Here is a 21154-nt window from a genome sequence, read left to right on the forward strand (position 1 = left end):
GTGATCTAAGTGAATTGTCCTGGGGAACAGAAATAAAATAGAAAACTTTTTCAACCAGGGAGTATGAATTCCTAATGTATGGTGTCTTTAATAACCAAAACATTTTTAAGGTTTCTCTCGTGGTGGGGGGGGCTCAACACACAGTAAATATAATGGGGAACTTGCAGCTGCACTACACCGGCAGCTGTGTGGAAAGAAAAACAAAGTTGCATGGGGTCTCTGGAGAAATCGTCAAAACACTGATTTAATAAATAACTGCACTCTTTGCACCAGTAATTACAGCGTGTGTTGTTTACTTGGGGCTGTAGCCAGCCTGGAGGAACCAGTGGTATGCAGACAGTACACTGGATGGGAGCTGTTGTTCCACCTGGAAGCCTTTATGAGGATAGTCCTGAATTCTCTCCACCACGCCTGCACAACAGGACCATAAAAAAAAAAGGATAAGAACAAATCCATGAAATAGCACATAAAAGTAAACAGCGGTCCATTTTGATGACACACAGTAATAAAAGAAGAGTGATAGACAGTACCAAGCATGTAACAGATGAGATCTGAAGCTGTGCCAACAGTAGGGTGAGGGTATTCAAAAATGCCTAACTGGGGTGAGGTCACGATAGCACGTGTGAGCTCCACCTGTTCAGGCCACTGACGCAGAAAGGTGGCATAGACCCTTCGCTCCATGAAGGGCTGCTGCACCAGGATCACCCTGGAAACTGTGGTGGAGGGAAGACGGTAAGAGAAAACAACAAAAATTAACTGAACAGATAAAACTGAGAACTGATAGAAAGAGGTACAGTGTATCCCAGCTGGTCATATTCTGACATTCTGTTTTGTTCTGAAAAAAAAGTGCTACAGCAAGAATTTAAAGGCACAGCTAGAGCGCTCCAACCTGGAATGTTCCTCTCCTTGAGGACTCTGTGGGAGAAGCGGATATTCTCTCCAGTGTTTGTAGCCTCAGTCTCCAACAGGATGTTCCTCCCAGGAACCCCCATCCGCAGAGCCACATCCAAAAAAACATCAGCCTCTCGTCTGGTCCACACACCTATGTGAAATATGCACTGCTCATTGCTTACAAACATACATAAAAATGTGAGTGTGCGTGTGTATGTATGTATGTATGTATGTCATAGTCTGTGTTGTTTCTATGTGTTTATCTGTTGAATATTGCGTATTAGTACCGGCGTTGCAAACTAGCTCCGGCTATAAATGTTGTGGTGGATGGCACTATATGCTACATACAAAGAGACATTGAAAAAACTACCTGACTAATGCAAGAGGGATAAGGACACTCTTACTGACCTGCAGTCTGTTTGCCCAGGTTGCCAGTGAAGAGCAGCCAGGGAGCCCATCCTTCCAAAAAGAGAGCAGCTGACCTCTCAGCAACCCGCAGGTCATGACAGCCCAAGCCAATTATCACATCACTCTGTGAACAAAAAGCTTGCTACTATCAACAACAAATAGGTTATGTCAGTTATAATCCAATAAAGAGGACATTAAATGTGCATTAATCAAATGTTTATATCAACAATTAATCTAATGACTAGATGTAATGCTAAAGTATTTGCTTAAGATTACCCACAGAGGATTATGGACTCTAAATCTATACAGAGCTTTTAGCCCGTATTAGTCTTTTTAAATTTTTTATTTTTTATTTTTTGATGGAGACAAACGGCTCAAGAGCAGCTGTTTTCAGCAAACAGCCACTGTAGCTAGCTGGTCAAGAAAGTACAAAAGCTAACGTTGGCAAGGTATTGGTCCCGGATATGTTTTGATGGAGACCAAACCTGAGCTGAAAGGTCAGTGACTTACTTTTGTCTCTTGGCCAGACACAGGCTACAATGGGATGGTAATGTTGCTTTGTGTCTGCTATGTTAAGCAGCAGCGTGTGGTTGACAAACACTAATGTTGTATGTAGACAATATGTCAGGACTGTTTGTTTTTGCACTTCATCTGCTCCCTGGTGGCCCAAATTCCAACAAGCAGCTACAGTATACGGTACATACTGTATATGAAAATATAATATGAAAAATAAGTGTTTTGTTTGTTTTACATGGAGTCTGGTAATAACTGAAATAGTTATAGATATTAGAGATGTTATTGACAATTTGCATGAATTACACAAATGAGTACACAGATATCTCTGCCACATGACAGTCCATACTTTTTCAAGATGATGATGCAGATGAAGGTAGTCCCATAGGATTCGGGCCCATTTCTCACTCTCCTTATCCATTCCTCTCACATGCTGAGCTGTAGAGAGAGGGAGGAAGCAGACACCACAAAAAACAAGCTTAGCAAAATTATATACATGTTGCCAGAAAAACTCACTCCATTACAAACTGCACCCTACTGGCTGTCATGTTGAGTTTTAAGTGTAAAGAAAACACTTGTCATAACATCAGTGACGCTAACTTACATCAGTCATGCAAGGTCCACAAACAGAAAATATGTGACACAGCAGCCTCCATAACAACATCAGCCCCAGGGTAGGAGGCTGACGTAGGCCATCCGTTAAAAGAACAAGAGACCACAACAGTGGCAGGTTTCCACTGAAGCTTTTACCTCTTAAGTATAACAGTACAACAGTCCCGGCCATTTATTCTCCAATGTTCCTATTCATTTACCTTCCCTTCCAATTGTCTAAAGGGCAACAGCTTCTTTTATGTCTCAGCTCATCTATCCACTCTTAAATATGAACTCTCTCTTCCTCCAGCTCTTTAATACTAATTCTAACCAGAATGGATTACAAAGCTCTTATGATCCTTTTGCTGATCGAGAACCCATTTGTTTTATTCTGCTCCTTTACCCTGCCATTTATCAGAGTGCAGGATTGCTGCGTTGTACGACATCAAAATCCAACGTATCTCTGCCTTAAGTGGCCCTTTTTGAAACAAAAACTACATAAACACAGTGCACACAAATAGCATTTACACCATTTAAACACACATCAATTAAGGGCTGCTGGCAAATCAACCCATAAATACATATCTGAGTCATTGTGCTTGTGTAGGCTTGGAATCATGTTAAGAGCAGCAGCAGTACCCAGTAAACATTCAAAACCTACTGCACACAGAGACAACGGTGACATGGGGTCAGAGGGCAGTTGTGCCTCACGCTACTCCTGTTGTTTTTCAACGTCAAACAAAACATACCACCACTCTGGAATGACAATGCACAAGCACAGCAGTTTGCTTCTGTTCTGCCTATCTACCAGCTTTCCGTATTAATTTAAATGTGTGCTACTCACCACTATTTCCCCAATAAGCACGATGTGCTGACGGAGCTGAATTAGGCAGTGATTGAATAAGGGGCATCACAACAACCCCCAAATGTCATCATTTGGACTCAACAGAGTTGTGTAATGACCACGAAATGTTCAATTAAAAATGTAATTTAAGTTATTCAAAATTATGTGATACATGCCCTCTGCTGGTTCATTTAGGAATTGGAAATATGTGGTGTCTCCCCAGTCAGTCTACTGTCTCTGCAGTTTTGATGTCAAGACTTTTTCACAAAATCATCTTTGGTATCTTTATGTGCACAAATTTCCCTCTATAGGCTGAATTTTTATGATTTATTTATCTTAATAGGCTGAAGTATTTTTGAAATACTAACATTTAAAAGTGTACCATCTACAATTTACATGTAGTATGTAAGCCACCGTTGTCGAATTCTGTACATACTGTGTGGCATAAGGCTGTAGCATAAGTTTCAAGAAATCCAAAATAAAAAATATTTAATTGTATTGAGCAATATGCTGCCAGTCATTTTTAAAACACAAACATTGAATTTTGTTGTGTTTATATATTTATTAAGCAATTTAAAATACATTTTATATCTTACAGTATAAATATTTTTACAGAGATATCAGTAGAGCAAGGGAAAATAGTTTTTTCTACCACCTAGTGGGTTTGCCTTCCCCACTACCTTCTCCTTGGAGGTAGCCGTCATACAGCTCTCTGAGATGGAGGATGAGCTCCTCTGTGTTTTGTCCCGTAAGAGCTGACACGGGGATGACCCGTTCGATGACGAGGCTACTTAGAGTCTCAAGCTTCTCCCGGGCCTCAGGTAGGTCCATTTTGTTGGCTATGATGGCCTGAGGCCGCTGGGACAGACCAGGCTCATACTGGTCCAGTTCATAACGCAAGTGTTGGAGCTGAGTCCAGGGCTCCGGAGTCGACAGATCCAGAACAAAGAGGAGGAAACGACAGCGCTCTATGTGACGCAGGAAAGAGATGCCCAGGCCTCGATTTAGATGGGCTCCTTGAATGATGCCTGGGATGTCAGCAACTATGCAGAGCAAGGGTAAAAGTGGAACATACACGTTATACTGTATATCATTAAAGCTAAAAATGATCCAAAGCGAGATCCTATTAAAACTTTATTATTCTGTTGTAAAATAAAAAATAATATATTAATGGTTTGCTTAAAACCACTTACCTGCAACTTGCTCATGGTCTCTGTAATTGACAACTCCTACATGTGGATTGAGTGTTGTAAAAGGGTAAGCAGCCACAGCAGGCCTGGCATTGGAGATGGCTCTCAACAAAGATGATTTCCCAGCATTAGGAAACCCCACCTAACGGGGTATAGAAAAAAACCCAAAAAAAACCAAATCATTTTATTACATTTGTAGTGTTGGAAAGTAATACAGCAATGTTATTTTTAAACTTCAACAGCTTTTTCTCACCAGCCCAGCATGTGCCATGGTGCGTAGCTCCAGCTGAAGGACCTTCTCCTCACCTGCCATTCCTGAGGTTGCTGTCATTGGGGCACGGTTCTCATTGGAAAGAAAGAATCGATTTCCCTTCCCTCCGGCTCCTCCAAATGCAGCCAGATACTCCTGCCCATGTTCAGAAAGGTCCACTATCATTTTGCCCTGCTCCTTCACCACGGTGCCTAATGGTACCTTTACAAATGGAAAAACATCACAAGCACGATTAGGCAGTAGGTTCATGATAGAAACGTGACAAAAGTGTTTGTAAATTACATGTCATTTATGATCAAATGCATGGACTCACACAAATATAGGCTGGGCTGCCATTCCGACCATAACAGTTCTTGCTGCCCCCCGATTGCCCAACCTCTCCCTTGTAAACTGGAACTACTTGCGCCAATGATTTGACAAACCGATCAGCTGAAAGCACACAAATAACGGATGGTAGATGGAAGGACGTTTTGACAGGACGCAGAATGGAGAAAGCTGTGTCAGTGACGATGGTGACAAGGCTTTTTAAAGTAATTTTAGTAAAGAAAATGCCAACATGTTTATGATTCTTTACAAACTCTAATTACATTCCAGCCAGTAGGGTGACTAGTCCTGAATTTCAACGTAATTCATTTATGGTGAGTACAGACAGAGGGGGGAAACTGAAAAAGTCGGAAAGTGTCAGCGCACATTCCATAAACTAAATGAATACCCAACTTACCCTTGATAATGATGCTTCCTCCATCACCTCCATTCCCTCCATCCGGTCCACCCCACTCTTTTCGGGGCTCACTGTGAAAGCTGCAGGCACCTTTACCGCCTGACCCAGCCACCAGCTTCACACGGCGATGGTCTACAAAGTGACGGGTCTATGGTCCACATCAAGTAATAATTAGGCAGTTGGGTGACCCACGCTTCAAACTAGAGCCCGACCGATATATCAGTCGGCCAATTTTATCGGCCAATACTGGCCAATCACAGCTATACTGGTATCGGGGTATGTGTTGTCCGATATGCGCCGATATGAAAACTTTTTCTTACAGAACGTAATGCAAAAAACAAGATGCTTGGGGTTATTTAGAAATTGTGTCATCACATAGTTTGTCCAACAGAGCGCGCTCAGACTCCATTGTTTGCAATACTCTCAGTGCTGTCTGCGGCACATGTAGCATAGTATGCCAAGCTGAGCAGCCGGGGATGCTGAGTCAATTGCTGTCTTCACGCTAAGTTGCTAGCTAGTTTGTGAAATATATTGCTGGAAACTTAATACGGTCCCCATCATTTTCCCTTTACAATATTACTCTAACATATACTGTATGTGTATATTCACATACATACATATATATATGTATACACACGCGCACACACATACATAAGGAATATCGGCTGATATATCGATATCAAATTTTTTTTACTCCCTAAAATCAGTATCGGCATAGGCCCCTAAAATTTAGTCGGGCTCTACGGTCGGGCTCTACTTTAAACAGTCCTGATAGTTTGCAGGTCATCATCAACACAACACTAGGGTGGATTACACCTAGAGGATATGCAGTTTGTTTCTCTTTCTGTCTCTTTACCAAGAGGTGTATGACAGAGACTCTACAACTGGCCGGTCAGCTGTAGATTTATTTAACACTAGTATATTCTTAAGAGAACTTAAGATCATTGAGGAAAATACGCACATGACTAAATATCAGTTTAAAAACGCTAGGATGGGAAAACCTGATAACGCACAGGTAGCTCAAATACATACCAGCTTCTTTTCTGAGAGCTCCCTCTTCTTCTGGTTTCCTCGGACTTTGGCGCACAGCGTGCGGGAGGTGCTGACATCTCTGATACCGGCGGCGACTTTCGGTCTCCACGCCGCTGGTACTGGAGGACTGCCGTGACTGAACGAGCTCAGTTCGTTTCCTCTAACCCCTCGTCCTAACACGTATGGTGAAAGTACGTCCGGAGAAAGCCACCGAGGCGTTTTAACTCTCGACAACGTCGCCAGCATTGTTCCACAGTAGCTAGTTAGTTAGCTAACGACTGTTAAACCATGTCAACTCAACCGCGCGCCTCAGTACACGCCACTAGGTGCGAGCAAAACAGGATTCTGTCGGGAAAATAGCTGGTGAAGTTATGCTGTCAATTCAGGACAGACATAAATCACTTTCGGAAGCTCATAGGAAAGTCAAATAACATAGCGATTAAACCAGCTCGGATGCAGGACTGGCACTGCAGGAGACCCCACGCAACTACGGAATCCGCGAAGGGACAGTTTGTCTACGCGATTGTTAATTAAGGTTTGTCATTTCGGTCCTCTACCGCCACACTCTGTGGTGGAGTGAGGGTTTATAGATAGACAGGAGCAGCAAGAAATGTGAAGAAAAGCTGCTGTGCTACCACTGAAACGTCACCGATTTAATGCTTTCGAGTTAAAACCAGAGGACTTTTTATTTTTTATTTTTTTGATATACTGCAGTCACGGTAATTTTAATTAACTTACCCCTTGTATTTAATACTTCATACAGTGTGGGTTCAGAAAAGGTGGGACATTTAGGCATTGCCTTGTTTTCCCATTTCACTCAATGGAACCAATACATTTTTTTAATCCTAAAATCTTGCCACAACACCGCCTGTCCCTCAGCAGTCAATTTTAGTCATAGCCATTGTGGGTGTGGTTGCAAGTCAGGAAGAGACTGGTTGGCATTTGTTATGTGAAAGTGAAATGAATGGGACCCCCCAAAAAAGTGTTTTAAGTAAACATAGGTTGGCCAGCCATTACAAGCATTATAAAATGAGAATGCACAATGTCATCTTCAGTTTTCTTGGACAATATTTTGAGCACTGTCCTACGTTATTTGCAAAACTCGTGACTGGTCAAGTGGGACACTTTTGTAAGGATGTTTAATGCAGAATTTCAGCAGTTTTATTAATTGTATTGAATGATTTACAAGATTGATGTGTGGCTCAAGATGTTAAAGCTGTAATGGAGAGGTTGGTAGTTCACATCTAATCAAGGGTGTCAAAATTTAAATTATTTATTTTCAGAGTCTATGTCTATACAAATATGTATATACTGTATGTATGTAGATATACATCGATCAGCCTCAACTTTAAAACGAGTAACTGGTTTTATGGTGTATATATACAATATATACAGTACATTGTAGCTTAGTGTCCCACTTAATCAAACCAGCTGTCCCACTAAACCTGAAAAACCTGAGTGAAGAAAAAAGGGGTTCTTGTTGGGTTTGAGAGGCTATAAAGCTTTTAAACAACAGTCACTGTTCTTCAAAACTTTACATGGGAATCTTTAAGGGGTTGTATCATTGCACAAAAAAATAATTGATGTGAGTGAATGTTTGTTATAGTAGTGGCTCAGGGCATTTGCCAATAAGTGGCCCACTTTTGCTGAACTTCCTGCTAAGGGAAGTTTGAACACTTCTTTAGGGGCTGAAAAGGTTAATAAAAAAATCAAAGATTTTTAGTCTGAGGCATATTTTGTCAGGTGGATTTTGTTTGGCAATCTGACAGAAATGCCACTTTCGTATTGACTAAATCACATTAGCTATAACAATTTACAGGAATTTCAACATACTAACACACAAATGAACTGAAAACAGACAACGCTAAAACAAGTACATGTTACACATACTAATAACTATAATAAGTGTGATAATAATGACATCATTAATATGATGTGTGACCACTGACATTTCCTTAATAAAGACACAAAATGCAGACATACAAAAGGTGAATGTCAGTTTATTTTTATATAACAAACAGTAACAAAAGACAGCAGAAAAGATCAGGCAATGTAGTCGTACAATAGACAAGTAGATAACATTCATATTTGGATTATACACACCAAACTTGACTTCCTCTCGCTCACTGTCTCTATTTTGCTCTCTCTAGTATATATGCAAGCACGCACACGCACACACACTCACACACACACACGCACGCACACAGACACACACACACACACACACACACACACACACACACACACACACACACACACAAACAAGGCGTACCACCCACATCAGTGATGACACACTACAGAGAACTGGAAAATACTTGCCATACATGTTCAGGTCACATTAAAATGAAACACTGACACAGATTCATTGTAGTAGAGAGAAGCCTGTGATTGTCACTGTTGGGTGGTACATAGTTATTTAGCTGTTTGACAGCCAGGTATCTCCCATTCTTGATTAACCCTGCAAAATGACTGCAACTATTGTGTTAATTTACCCCTCTGAGGTAAGCTGAGTTACTACAGGTTATACTGCAAAACTGAACCCTCGCAGTCACACTAATAATATTTATTACTGATCAAACCGTAAGAAACAGTGATTAGTGAAATGACCAGAGGTGTGTCTGACTTCTTTTAAATAAATAAATAAATAAATAAACAACATAATATATATGTCCATTTTGTTAACACACAGATAGATAGCTAGATAGCTAGATAGATAGCTAGATAGATAGCTAGACAGATAGCTAGCTAGATAGATAGATAGATAGATAGATAGATATAGATAGATAGATAGATAGATAATGAAATAACATAGCTAAATATGTAAAATAAGGCATGTGTGCTTGTATACCATCCCAATATTAAAATTAACCTTCTATACCCCTTTGTCTTATCTTTAACATTATTTTCTTCATCTCATACAATACAGATAGTTGATAATAAAGTTTTCACTGGAAAAAAATGAAGTAGTACACTTTATGTTTATGATGAAAGACTTCGCATAATCTGTTCATAAGTCACATACATACAGAAAATAATTTTCTTATATATGATATGTAAGTTGAAACCCACAATGTCACATCTAATAACATAAGACAAACCAACCATAGTCTTTGCCATCATTATATGTCAAGAAACTACATATAATGCTACAAATTTTAAGGTCACAATAAGAACCAAACTCAACATGACTGACTGAGTGTATTGCACTTATTGAAGTAGAGATGCAGGACATGTTACTGTTCTGTTCCTGTGTTGCTTTGGCTTTTTGAGGATCATTTGTAAAAAAACAGCCCGATTTCCACTACAATACGAAATATCAAACAATACATATACTGTCACTGCAAAATAAAGTGCAGACAAAGTGGCAATTACTATTTATGTAAAATCCTTACTGAATAGCATCAGAGTAGTGTAATACCTCTTAACTCTGCACAAAAACCATACTATATGTCTGCGCAGAGTATTGCCAGGGGAAATGTAGTGTAAAAAATACCACCACAATGTATGTATATCATGGACAATGATAAACACTTTTAAGTCTTGATCAGTCAGCTATCTATTGTGTAGACATATGTAGAGAGTGAAAACACATAATGTTAGACCACACAGCAACACATCACAGTTTGACTAACACAGACAAACCCCCCCTGATCGACTCAGGTTTAAGGACTAACATTTTCACCTTCATAAAATTAATTTCCATTATCATGAGATATATCAGTGTCTCTACTAGGAATTAAAGCAAAAGCTGGACCTAGTCTATTAGATAAATATCAAGGAGCAATTCCCTCAAGGCCAATTAGCTAGCTAGCTCTTTATAGCCACAGTCTCATAGACCACAATCCTTCTCTGTGCACCAAAAAAAAAAAAAAAAAAACAATAAGAAAGAGGCTTGTAAAATAAATAAACAATAAAAGCAGGGAATAGAATAAAGATAAGTGAAAGGCAAAGATAGAAAAAAAAGATGAGGATATAGGCAAGTTGCGGCTTTTCTAACGATTTTACTGCTTCTTTTTAGTACGTTAATTAATACATACATTTACATTAACTGTCTTGATTCTACAAGCACCCTAAATTTTTGTGGGTGACCAGTAACATTTCATGCCATCATCTACCAGCTGCAACCTTATTGCAAGCAAAACAGATAAAGAAACATACCATTTGAAAGTTTCTTCTCAGCAAAAATGACGATTAAAGAGTTATGATAGGATAATAAATCTGATGCAGCCAAATCTCATAATCCACGGCTGGGCCCAGCACATTTCCTTTTCTTCCAACAGGAAAACAAGGTTGTTCTTTATTGCTGATAATTTCCATACTGACCCTGCAATGTAAAAAGATTTAAACTGAGAGGCTGGATTGGATCTCATTCATTGTGTTGTTCACTTTTCCTTTTCGTTTCCTTTACCACTGAGACAGACACAAAGTACAATTTTGTTTTTTGATATTAGCACATTATTCCTACATGCATCAGCTTTCCTGATGTTTTAGGCAAAATTATGCGAGGAAACAGGAAACAACGTTTTAGATCATGAGGTATTACAAATCAGGTTCTTTGCGGAAAAGGGAGTCTGAATAGTTCCCTCTGTTTTTATTCCTTTACCTTCTTATAAAGTGCAAAAATCTGTGCCAGTGTACACCTACATAAGCAAACATTTTAACATGGGAAATCAGATTATGGCATGAAGCGCCTCTTGTGGCAAGCAAAGCAAAGCCATTATTTCCTGCTGTATTCTAATTGAAAACTGAAAAACTGACAGATTTTTTTCATCTACAATGAGGCTGTTTTACACAGATTACACACATATTCTCATTAATGTTTGGCATCAGTCATGTACCTGTTCATAGGAATAGGGCCTCGTCTGTGCTCCAGGGCCTCCCTGAGAAGAGCGGTAGGAGCCATACTGTTGGCTTTGACCCTGTTGATACTGAGTAAACTGGGAGGATCCACCCTGGCCAGGTCCTGTGGTGGAGGGGTTACACTCAATATATTTGTTCATCGTGTTTTGTGTTTGTTTGTGTGAATGCACACAATACTGCAGGTTACTGATTGTTCTAACCGTATCCCTGTGGCTGTCCGGTGTAGCCTTGTTGAGAGGAGTACTGCTGCTGGCTGAAGGGCTGCTGCTGACCAGAGCTCTGCTGATACTGGGCCTGTGGCTGACTGTACTGAGAGTTACCTGGAGGTAGATGTGCACAGGTACGTATGTCAGCTGTTAAGTCCGTGAATTAGTATTTTACTTTTAGTTTTGGTTGGAAACACTTGGACAAACTGAGGTGTGAAGTTGCAAGAAAATATACCTAAAACACATGGTTTAATATTACAAAATGAATAACCGTTACCTCCTTCATAGTAATGCTGTGAAGATTCATCAAAGGACCTGTCATAGCCTTGCTCACCATATGAAGACTGTTGATAAGAGTACTCCCCATGACCTGTAGAGAACACGATTCAAAACATGCAAAGACTCCTCTGCAAAGGCAAAATACAATTACATACAGAAGAGAAACTATTATTCAGAGTTTGAAGCCGAAACGTTCATAGGACATGTGGAACGACAAAACTACAAGCATAAACATTTTTCAAGGCTTCTCACTTAAATATTAAGCCCAAAGCACAAAGAAACACCGTGGATGAAGTTTTGCACTCTCTCCTCAACACACTGCTATTGCACTCTCTGAAATCTGAAATTTCGGCACACCAAAGGGGACAGTATGGACACAGACACAGTGGGAGGAAACAGAATTGAGACCAACGTTAGTCTTTTGCAATTTTTTTCAAAACTTTTCATCTCCCATAATAAGGAAAAAAGACAATGACTGAGCAGAAGAGCTGAAGCTTCAGCGCTGTAGCAAACATGGCTCAGGCCTGTGGGATAGTGCTAAAAGGAAATGGCATGACCTGTAATGGGGATTTGTGTGTTTGAGAGCTGTGTGTATAAAGTTTATGGATGTGCATGATTACCATCAGGGTAATACTGCTGGTTTATGGGCTCGCTGGAGCTCTGAGTGTGTCCATACTGCTCTGCGTAGAACTCGTCTTGTCCCATGTACTGCTGTGCAGATCCTGCAAGACAGGCGACACCACGATTGGTTAAACAGTTGGAGACTAACGGGGCTGCGCCAGAACAGTTGGCCGATTTAGGCAATCTGAAGGGGTGTGTGAGCATATATGTGTGTATTAAGAATAATGAAAGATAAAAAGAAAATATTATAACCAACAATATTATTGACAACCTTCTTGGAAGTCATCATTTCGCTGTGAAGCAAAAAGAAAATTTTTTTTTAAAGAATGAATTAATATTATGTTTTTTAATTATAGTTAAATAATGTAGAGTGCCATGATTTTCCAAGGGGGCAATAATAAAATGAAAAAAAGCTATTGCAGGCCAACCCAAGTTTTAGAAACACTAGTTAAAGTTTAGCAATTCCAATAAATAATTCCATGAAAAATTCTAGTAGATGTAATTTTGAGGAGAAAATGAGGATTACAGAAAGCCGGTTATCAGGGAGAATCTGATCTCTGCTTGGTGGTGGTGTGCAGAAACTCCAGATTCCACTCCTTCCCTTTCCCTTTCAGTTTTATCAAACAAACTCAGAAAACCAACAGAACAAAAACTCTCAGAAAGATACACCATAGAAACTTGCACATTCTAATCTTTTTTTAAATCCACAATGGACCAAAAAGTTTCCAAACACAGAAAAAAGCATTAGCATGAATAATATTTTCATCTTAACTTCTGCAACAATGGCAAAACAATTTCATAGCAACATATCTGATATATCCCAATATGACCAAGGAGCCACAGTTGATAGAGAAGCCCTAGCAACAGCCCCACAACCAATCAGGGTATGGCCGGGCGAGTCACCCAGCTTAACTATGGTAACAACAATTCCATAACACAGTTCTATCTGGAAATACTTCACCCAGTCACGCAAGGATAATAGTGTACCAGGTTGAATGAGGACTTACAACCATGGCCTGTTGCCCTGGAAACAGTATTCCATCCTTTTTATATATCAGAGTTACTACGTGCCTAGTCTTCAAACGACATAACAGGACAGGGTGGAGCTATTATTAGGCACATGCTGACACAGCACAAGTTAAGTGATTTACAGAGACAGGAACCTAATGTGACTAGAGTGATACATCTCCATCTGCTTCCAAAAGCTGCAGGAAGTCAACTGGGTTAGATTAATTTGCAGACTTTTAGTATCACTCTTACTTTATGAGCTTTAATTAACCCCAATGCCATGAAAATACTTATCAGGGACTTCCGCAGCAAACTTAGCTGTTCTAGCAATCTGGAAACTCAGAGACTGGCATCCAGAGCCACACTTGGAGCACTTTGAAACCGGTTGACAGTCCCACACACACATTATCCATCTACATATGTACTTTAGCACTCAAACACACCACAAACAAACTCACTGAGCCCACTGCTAAAGCAGAGTAGCATGGATAAGTCTTACCACCTACCTTGCTGTGAAGAGCGGTATGATCCAATGGCCCTCTGAGACATCATACTGTTCCCTTGACTGCCCTGACCCATCATGCCCATGGCCTGCTGTCCCTGATAGTGTGGTCCCCCAGCCTGGGCTGAGGAGTAGTGCGGAGTTGCGGATTGTTGGTGCATCATGGAGACTGGGAAGGAGGTAGGATTATGGGGGGAGAGATCTCATACATTAATATACACAGATAAACTCTATGCACGTATCAGCATTAGCATTCGACTGCATACACAACATTCAGGGAACTGAAAGACTGGCAGAAATGTACATAATTAAACTGATAAATAAACAAATGTAGTAGGAGGTCCATGACAATAAGGGCACAGGAAAAAGCAAAAATGGGTCCATAGCAGTCAGGGTTCTCTTAAAGAAAAATCTATTTGACGAGACGCTTTCAAGACGCTGCTCTAAAGTATAAATGCAAACAAAGCCAGTGAAGTCAGTGGAAAAACAGAGGTACAGTAAATACACACAGACATCCAGGGAGAGGAGGGCAGCATCTCAGGGTCAGGGATCAGAGATTAGGAGAGGTAAAGCCTGGAGCAGAAGGAAAAAAGGGAGGAGGCAGGAAACCTCTCTGATGAACTGAATGTGTATTTTGATTGATACACTGGACCAGGAGGGAATTTACAAATCAGTTAATGCAGATATGCATGTAAGAAAATGCTTTTAAGCGAGATCAAGGGGGAGTTTGTCAGGAACACATTCAGAGTTATTTCAGAAATCTGTTTTACCATATGGTTTCTACCTTACCCTGAACACTTGAAAGGCATTACTTTCATCACTCCCTTCCCCTCACGTTACTGCCAAAACTCACATTATACACCAGTGACAAATAAATAATCAATTAGGAGTATGGTTTATGAAATTAAGTCTTTTGGAATGTTCCTTCCATAAGCCTGAAAGTATTCCTTTCCATAAAGACTCAGATTTCTGATTATTGGATTATTCTACACCTAGCTCACCTTGGTTGGACTGCATGTTGAGGTTGCTGCGGGAGGAGGAAGAGGAAGAGGAGGATGTGGAGGAAGAGCCATAGCCAGGACCATGGCCCTGGATCATGCTGCCCTGGGAGGATGGTGCAGCATGGCTGTAGCCGGAGGCCGAGGCCGAGCTACCGTAGCTGCTGGCTGGCAGGCTGAGGGATGTGGAGGGAACAGCCGACTGCACCTGACCAGACTGCTGCTGCATGGGGGCATGGCTGGGGCCTGACGACACACAGGCACAGTAAGAGCAGCCAGCATACGTTCCCATGTGCCACCATGTCATGTTAATCATGGACCCACATTCAGTTCATCTTTACAGGAAGCTTGCGTAGTTATTAAAGGATAGAGTCATGAGGGTTGATGATGTGTGTATAAATGGATTAGAAAAATAAAGAAAGCAAAAGTTGCTATAGCTGCAAACTAATTTGGGCTATCGGACTATTAGTTGAATATAAGACCATAGATTCTTGCAGGCAATAAGACAATAAATAAAACAGGTACTGTGATAGACAGGATGGGGTATTGTATCTGCAGACAAACATGCAGCAAAGTCAGGATCAGACAAGGACTAAAGACAGAGGACGGACAACAAGATGGAGCTGTATGTGTGAACAATGAGTCTGGGTTTGTGTAGAAAATAACATGGACCAGAGGTTATCTGTAAAATGCACATTTGTGATGACCTCTCACCATTGCTCATTTGGCTCTGCATCATCGATGTGGGGGGCAGTCCTGGTGCCATTGTGTCGCCGAGGTTGCTTGGAGCATGTCCCCCACTCTGACCCATCCCTCCAGGACCCATCGACATATTGGGAGTGGGAGGCTAAAAGTTGAGACGCATGTTAATTAACTGCATAAGCAATCATAACTCAATGACAATGGGTTCATTGAGATTTTTTTTCCACACTATGCATCTATATATGCTGTTCTTCATTCATTTACTTTCTGTACTCATCCCTGTGCTTCATATTTACTCAATCTCCTATGGAGCACTGGCAATTAGAATAAAAGAGAATATTTTGGTTTTTCTATAGTTTGATCAGTGGACAAATTACATGGAAAACGGCAAGGAAATGTTTACTTCTGTGCCATACAAAAGTAGCTTCCTTTAGTACCCAAAAACGTCATAGAAAGGAATTACAAACAATAGGGGAGAAGAGCGGAATGATGGGAAATCTACAACGTTAACATTTTCCGGAAAACTTCATGAAGGGCTCACCGCAGGTAGTAGTGACTGCATGTTCTGATTTGAATCTGCTATTGTGGCCAAGTAAACAAGATTTCTGTGCAGGATCTGCTGATACCTGTCAAAAAGGGGAAATGAAACAGTTTTACTTAATCCCATTGGCTTTAATATGACATTTACAAGGCATTGGTCAGGAAGAAAAAAAGAACCCTTACTGTGTGCATTCGGCTGTCTTTCCTTTGCTTTGGTAATCCATTATACATTGTATTAAGTGATGATTTTCATCCAACATCTTTGGGAGACAACAAAACAAGCCTCTTCAGTTCATAGTATGTCACATCACAGCTCAGGCTAAATTATACACAATAATATGTGCTATTAAGACATTACACTTATGCCCTGGATTCTCAGAACTTCAACCAGCCTAGAACATTTTTTCTGGGTCAGTTTTATCTAGTTTTTTTTTTTTTTTTTCCCCATAATGGAGCCAAATGAAGCAGCAGCTTCTCACAGTCTGTATTTAGGACATCGCTGGAAAGTCCCTGTTTTAAGGATGAGTAGTGCGTTTTTACCAGAAATATTCGTATAAACGGTTCAGTCAAGAATAAAAGCAGCAGCAGATGACTGTCCTGTGCTGCTCAGTTTCCCTCCATCCTACTCTACCCTGCCTTAATATATTTATATATACATATATATACATGTATGTGTGTATATATATATATATATATATATATATATATATATATATATATATAGTATTTTTGGACAACAAAGCTGGTGTCCACAATGACCGTTTAAACCAAATGGGACGCTGTCTGTAAAGGAACTAGCACCTCTAATTAATAAAATCAAGTAAAGGTGCTGTGCTTAAAAATTCGTGGAAACAAGTCACAAAATGTAAAGGTGATCTATTTCACACACACACACACACACACACACACACACACACACACGCACACACACTATTCATCATTCGTCTGGAAAAAGAAACGAAAAGAGAATAAGAGCATCGCAAGGAAACGGGGATCCAGCCAGTGTGGAGCGCAGGAAGCGGTCGCCTACATCACCGTCATGGCTTTGTTTGGTTCTCACCTTCATCTGACTGTAACGTTACATTACCAGTTGCCATTTCTTCTGATATTCACCACAGGCTACTTTCTCTGCACTAGACGCGGACCACACACTCCCATCCAGACTGATATATAATAACAAACGCGGCGACGCATCAAGACTTTTACCTTTTGAATCGTTTGCTGTGTCACCTCCACTTTACTCCTGGGGCGCGCCGATGAAAATGCCACCGACATTTTGTCATATGTGAAATAAAAGCGCTTCTTTTATTCTAATATTTATTATCTGGAGCGCTGCCCTCTATTTGGTTCCATAGTTTCTCCATTACTAGGAAATAGGGGTATTGCCGAAGCCAATGCTTTGTCGTCGAGGAAGAAAAATGAGAAAACACTGGATTTCTCTTGCCGTAATTAAACACGTGGTTTGGCCTAATGTATTATTTATGGTCTGCGTGAAAATAATGACATATAATAAACTATTGCATGATAAGGGATAATCCCTCTCCCTCCGTTTTTGGTATAGCCCAGACGGTGAGTAGCCTACCACTTTCCCCTCACTGTAGACGGGGTATCCTTTGATTCATGAAAGCCAATCGGTCCACGTTGTACACGCTGCTCGGTGCGCAAAAGCTCCGAGGAGCTGTTGTGAAGGGGAGTTTCAAAAGTTGTTTTTTAAGCACCTTCAGGAAAATTTGAAGGTCAAATTATGATACCACAGTCTCGTGCTCATTTTTTGTAACGATACCATCACGCACCTGACACCCACCGAGCATCTCCAGGTCGGGCTATTTTGAAAAATCGGGGACGTTTGTGCAGTTTCCATACCAAGCGACCCATCTCAAGATTTATAGAACATGAGACAAATGCATTAGCCGTTTCCAGTTTATTTAAATTATCCTCATTTGTTGCTTCAATAAGACAGAATAAAGCACATGCACAAGATTTAGCATTTAAATACATTTAGGTTTAGTTCATTTTATGTTGATAATAGTCATGTTTACAACATTTGGTAATGAAATATAAGCAAAAATGATGAATACTCCCGAGATGCAAAGCAAGATACTCATTTGAACATGAAACCAACACATTTAGGAGTGAAATTTCTCAAGTAGAAGAAAACAAAACAAATGTCAATATTCACTTCCCAAAAAAAATTAAAAACATTCAGGGAAATAGCCTGAGGGGGGAAAAAAATGAAAATATTTTGACACACAGTAGTACATTTAGTGTGCCATGCATCCATATTCAAACTGGATACCAAATGACATAATGGACAAAAATAAATCCTGGCAATTTGTGCGCAGTATAACTGCCTAAGGGGGGAGGAAAAAAAAAAAAAAAAAAATCCTTCTTCATACAGTGCCAACAGAGCTGCTTTTGCTGATCATCATGGCACAGAGACACAAAAACACAACCCCATGTGTTATACATGAGGGAAATGAATCACTGGTCGTCACGAGCATTAGGTTGCTTTAGTGCCCTGGTATCAAACCGTGACCTTTTTGACCCGATTCTGTAAGAAGGTAGAGTCTGAGTAGCGCCCCATCCTCTTCGTCCAGTATAGCCACCTCTGAAACCCTGGCCCCTCAGAAATCGTCCAGGGACCCCAAAAGTCTCGAGATTGCGCTTCCGCTCCTCTGCCCATGTTAGTCTGAAACCATTGGTTGAAAGCAAAAGAGGCACAAGCCTGTAGCTCTAAATACAGGAGAAACTAGTGTTTGGATAGAGGATAAAAAGTTTACCTGAACTTATTACCAGACGAGATGTTGTCAAAGAAGGATTTTGCTTTGTCATAGTAGCATTTTGGTCCAAAATGATCATCCTCTGCAGTCGAGTGCAATTCCTCTTTTTCTCTCTCTACCTCATGATTTCCATCTGCAGACAAAAACACGCACTTTATGGACCCTGGAGGGATTCGCTATGGAAGACCTAGCAAGGTGAACGCAAAAATCTTTGCACAAGTGTATGGAAAAGAGAATATAATGATCATGAAAAGTGCTGTAATCACTGCCTCTATGTTGACCAAATCCTGATGCCAGAATTAGCCTTGATGCTGACGCTGCTAAGCCACTACCTACAATTTAGGTGATTTAGAGCTGACCTGCAAGACAGAGCATTAATAATTGTATATCATAGTATGATACAGTAAGGGTTAAACTGTGTCCTTCAACAAGGATTTAGTGTTTTAAAAAAAATAAATAAATAAAAAAAAAATATGAATGCAGTGGTGCATTTGTGGTCACTTGAGCTGATGAACCAACCTTTCAAAGTCATCCTGTCCTGCCCTTCTCTCTCCAGTTCCTCCTTAATAAACTGCGCATTTGAGGAATCAAAATCAAAGTCTGTGTCAAACTTAAGGGTGGCAGATAGAGAATTTGCCACCATCAACTGGCCTCTACTACGGTTCCTACGCCTCCGAGCTCCTGGGATCAATTAAAAATATAAAATAAATAATGCACTGATTTGTTAATAGGAATTTTTTCTGTTATTTGTGTCCAGAAAAATCTGATTTTCACTCTTTTACAAACCTGTAAGTTAACGATTACCTTGTCTTCTTCTGGGTGGTGGCCTGTTTTCATCATTCTGCTGCCAAGTTTCCTGCTGAGCTTTGGGCACAACTGGGCCTGGCTTCACTTAAATTCAAAAAGAACATTTACCCTCACTTAAGACTGCTCGCAATTGCATAGATAGACATGCAGAATTCCCACAATTCCCCAAATAACTGTAAAATCTTTCAAGGCTGTTAAACAAATGTCAATTACTGGACACAGTATTTTATTTTGCCTTTCATCACTGTGATTAAGCATGCTTACTTGTGGTTCCAGTACCCCTTCTGATCTGGGAACTCTCTCCTCTGGTCCTCTGGGGCTGCCTCCTCTCCCACAGCTGCTCCTGCTCCTGGGATGCAGTCAAGCCTCTCCTCTGCCTATACCTTTCCATATGGAGGGTTTGAACAGCCTTTTCCACCATGGGGCCCCTTCTAACATGAAAGCCTGGAAGCACAGGCCCTGCATGAAGAATACAACTGAATAATGTGTTGAAAAAATAAATAAATAAATAAATAAAAAAACTTAACAGATGTCAGCTACACTAAGGGTGTGGGTTTATGGTCAGTCTACTAGGAATTAATTTGTGCTCATTAACTTACCAAGGCCAAGGGCTGCAGCATACTGCTGATTAAGTAGAGAGCTGGCAGCAATCTGACTGTAGGCGGGCATCCTTAGCGGGCTAAATGGTCCAAGAGTGGGGTAGACGCCTGAAGAGCCTGAACTGGATGACTGAACAAAAGATGTTAAAAACAATTTAATTCACATGATCTGGGTCTTCACATACTTCTTTTTCACTCTTAGCCCTTTTAACCGTGGGCTGTTAGCCATGGTGTTCTTGCATACCTGTACTATCGCAGGATCCGGGGGCAGGCCATGGTAAGATCTCGGAGGTTCACACAGTGTGATATCCTTAATGTCACTTCCCCGGAAAGTGATGTACTCATAGATATCATCCTTGGGTGGTGTTGGTCTGTCAGTGGGACGGCCCTCCGTTCCAAAACACTTGACTAATGAAAGGACAATGTTTGAGAAAGTCAAAGTGACATCCGTATTTCAGTAGTCCCGCTATCTCCTTAAGTGCATAGGCCTACACCACTCACCTTTTGCCAGCACTACCGTGGAGTTCACTTTATCAATCGTATACAAAATCCCCTCGTAGCGATTTTGGGCTTTCGAAATTAACCCTATTTTACAGCCGATGTACGGCTTCGTTGAACTCATGGTTGCTGTACATCTACGCCAGCTGCGTATAAATCTCTACAAGGACTCACATCGCGCGCCAGCATCCAAAGCGCGGAGCGAGCAGAAACACTTTATAGGCGCCCACAGGTGATCCGAAACCACGCCCACTGATTGTCTCAAACGCACCTGGCAGTGAGACGTACACTAA

General features: G+C 40.7%; 4 protein-coding genes across 7 annotated transcripts; all 4 read right to left on the minus strand.

Moving 5' to 3' along the window:
* Nucleotides 1-218: 218 nt before the first annotated feature.
* LOC120803817 (uncharacterized protein SCO4629-like) lies at nt 219-2245 on the minus strand. Its single transcript, XM_040152754.1, has 5 exons — nt 2162-2245; nt 1300-1423; nt 890-1042; nt 531-713; nt 219-411 (listed from the first exon to the last, which is right to left on the minus strand). Exons 1-5 carry the CDS (start codon nt 2231-2233, stop codon nt 293-295), a joined length of 651 nt encoding a protein of 216 aa, XP_040008688.1. The 5' UTR covers nt 2234-2245; the 3' UTR covers nt 219-292.
* A 1538-nt stretch (nt 2246-3783) lies between these two features.
* Nucleotides 3784-7003, minus strand: mtg2 (mitochondrial ribosome-associated GTPase 2). The gene is made up of 6 exons (XM_040152747.1): nt 6462-7003; nt 5430-5577; nt 5022-5137; nt 4691-4909; nt 4441-4579; nt 3784-4290 (listed from the first exon to the last, which is right to left on the minus strand). The coding sequence occupies exons 1-6, from the start codon at nt 6705-6707 to the stop codon at nt 3896-3898; spliced, it is 1263 nt and encodes a 420-aa protein (XP_040008681.1). The 5' UTR covers nt 6708-7003; the 3' UTR covers nt 3784-3895.
* A 3443-nt stretch (nt 7004-10446) lies between these two features.
* On the minus strand, nt 10447-17452 carry LOC120803816 (calcium-responsive transactivator-like). The gene is made up of 11 exons (XM_040152753.1): nt 17384-17452; nt 16361-16437; nt 16179-16263; nt 15650-15782; nt 14939-15181; nt 13942-14106; nt 12427-12528; nt 11805-11897; nt 11522-11641; nt 11300-11424; nt 10447-10785 (listed from the first exon to the last, which is right to left on the minus strand). The coding sequence occupies exons 1-11, from the start codon at nt 17450-17452 to the stop codon at nt 10759-10761; spliced, it is 1239 nt and encodes a 412-aa protein (XP_040008687.1). The 3' UTR covers nt 10447-10758.
* A 627-nt stretch (nt 17453-18079) lies between these two features.
* On the minus strand, nt 18080-21126 carry lsm14b (LSM family member 14B). 4 transcript variants are annotated; one of them, XM_040152749.1, is made up of 8 exons: nt 20865-21113; nt 20608-20771; nt 20364-20493; nt 20029-20208; nt 19762-19848; nt 19477-19638; nt 18958-19090; nt 18080-18866 (listed from the first exon to the last, which is right to left on the minus strand). In XM_040152749.1, the coding sequence occupies exons 1-8, from the start codon at nt 20983-20985 to the stop codon at nt 18659-18661; spliced, it is 1185 nt and encodes a 394-aa protein (XP_040008683.1). In that variant the 5' UTR covers nt 20986-21113; the 3' UTR covers nt 18080-18658. The 4 variants fall into 4 exon arrangements, with proteins under 4 accessions (XP_040008683.1, XP_040008682.1, XP_040008684.1 ...); XM_040152748.1 differs by having other exon boundaries at nt 20029-20223; nt 20865-21110; XM_040152752.1 differs by having other exon boundaries at nt 18750-18866; nt 18971-19090; nt 20029-20223; nt 20865-21114.
* Nucleotides 21127-21154: the final 28 nt, after the last annotated feature.

Source organism: Xiphias gladius, chromosome 18 (genome assembly GCF_016859285.1).
Source record: "Xiphias gladius isolate SHS-SW01 ecotype Sanya breed wild chromosome 18, ASM1685928v1, whole genome shotgun sequence".
Lineage (NCBI taxonomy): Eukaryota > Metazoa > Chordata > Actinopteri > Istiophoriformes > Xiphiidae > Xiphias > Xiphias gladius.

Bases quoted from the DNA above. Each gene is read 5' to 3' on its own strand.
- lsm14b (XM_040152748.1), bottom strand. From the start codon at position 20,985: ATGAGTTCAACGAAGCCGTACATCGGCTGTAAAATAGGGTTAATTTCG. The intron at 20,772-20,864 runs GTGAGTGGTGTA...TCCTTTCATTAG, and splicing joins CACGGTAGTGCTGGCAAAAG to TCAAGTGTTTTGGAACGGAG. The intron at 20,494-20,607 runs GTATGCAAGAAC...TCTTTTGTTCAG, and splicing joins CGGATCCTGCGATAGTACAG to TCATCCAGTTCAGGCTCTTC.
- LOC120803816 (XM_040152753.1), bottom strand. From the start codon at position 17,452: ATGTCGGTGGCATTTTCATCGGCGCGCCCCAGGAGTAAAGTGGAGGTG. The intron at 16,438-17,383 runs GTAAAAGTCTTG...TGTCTCCCAAAG, and splicing joins CACAGCAAACGATTCAAAAG to ATGTTGGATGAAAATCATCA. The intron at 16,264-16,360 runs GTAAGGGTTCTT...CCTTTTTGACAG, and splicing joins AAGACAGCCGAATGCACACA to GTATCAGCAGATCCTGCACA.
- mtg2 (XM_040152747.1), bottom strand. From the start codon at position 6,707: ATGCTGGCGACGTTGTCGAGAGTTAAAACGCCTCGGTGGCTTTCTCCG. The intron at 4,580-4,690 runs GTGAGAAAAAGC...ATACCCCGTTAG, and splicing joins CCATGGCACATGCTGGGCTG to GTGGGGTTTCCTAATGCTGG. The intron at 4,291-4,440 runs GTAAGTGGTTTT...TGCTCTGCATAG, and splicing joins AGACCATGAGCAAGTTGCAG to TTGCTGACATCCCAGGCATC.
- LOC120803817 (XM_040152754.1), bottom strand. From the start codon at position 2,233: ATGGATAAGGAGAGTGAGAAATGGGCCCGAATCCTATGGGACTACCTT. The intron at 1,043-1,299 runs GTCAGTAAGAGT...TATTTCACATAG, and splicing joins CCTGGGCAAACAGACTGCAG to GTGTGTGGACCAGACGAGAG. The intron at 714-889 runs GTTGGAGCGCTC...CCTCCACCACAG, and splicing joins CAAGGAGAGGAACATTCCAG to TTTCCAGGGTGATCCTGGTG.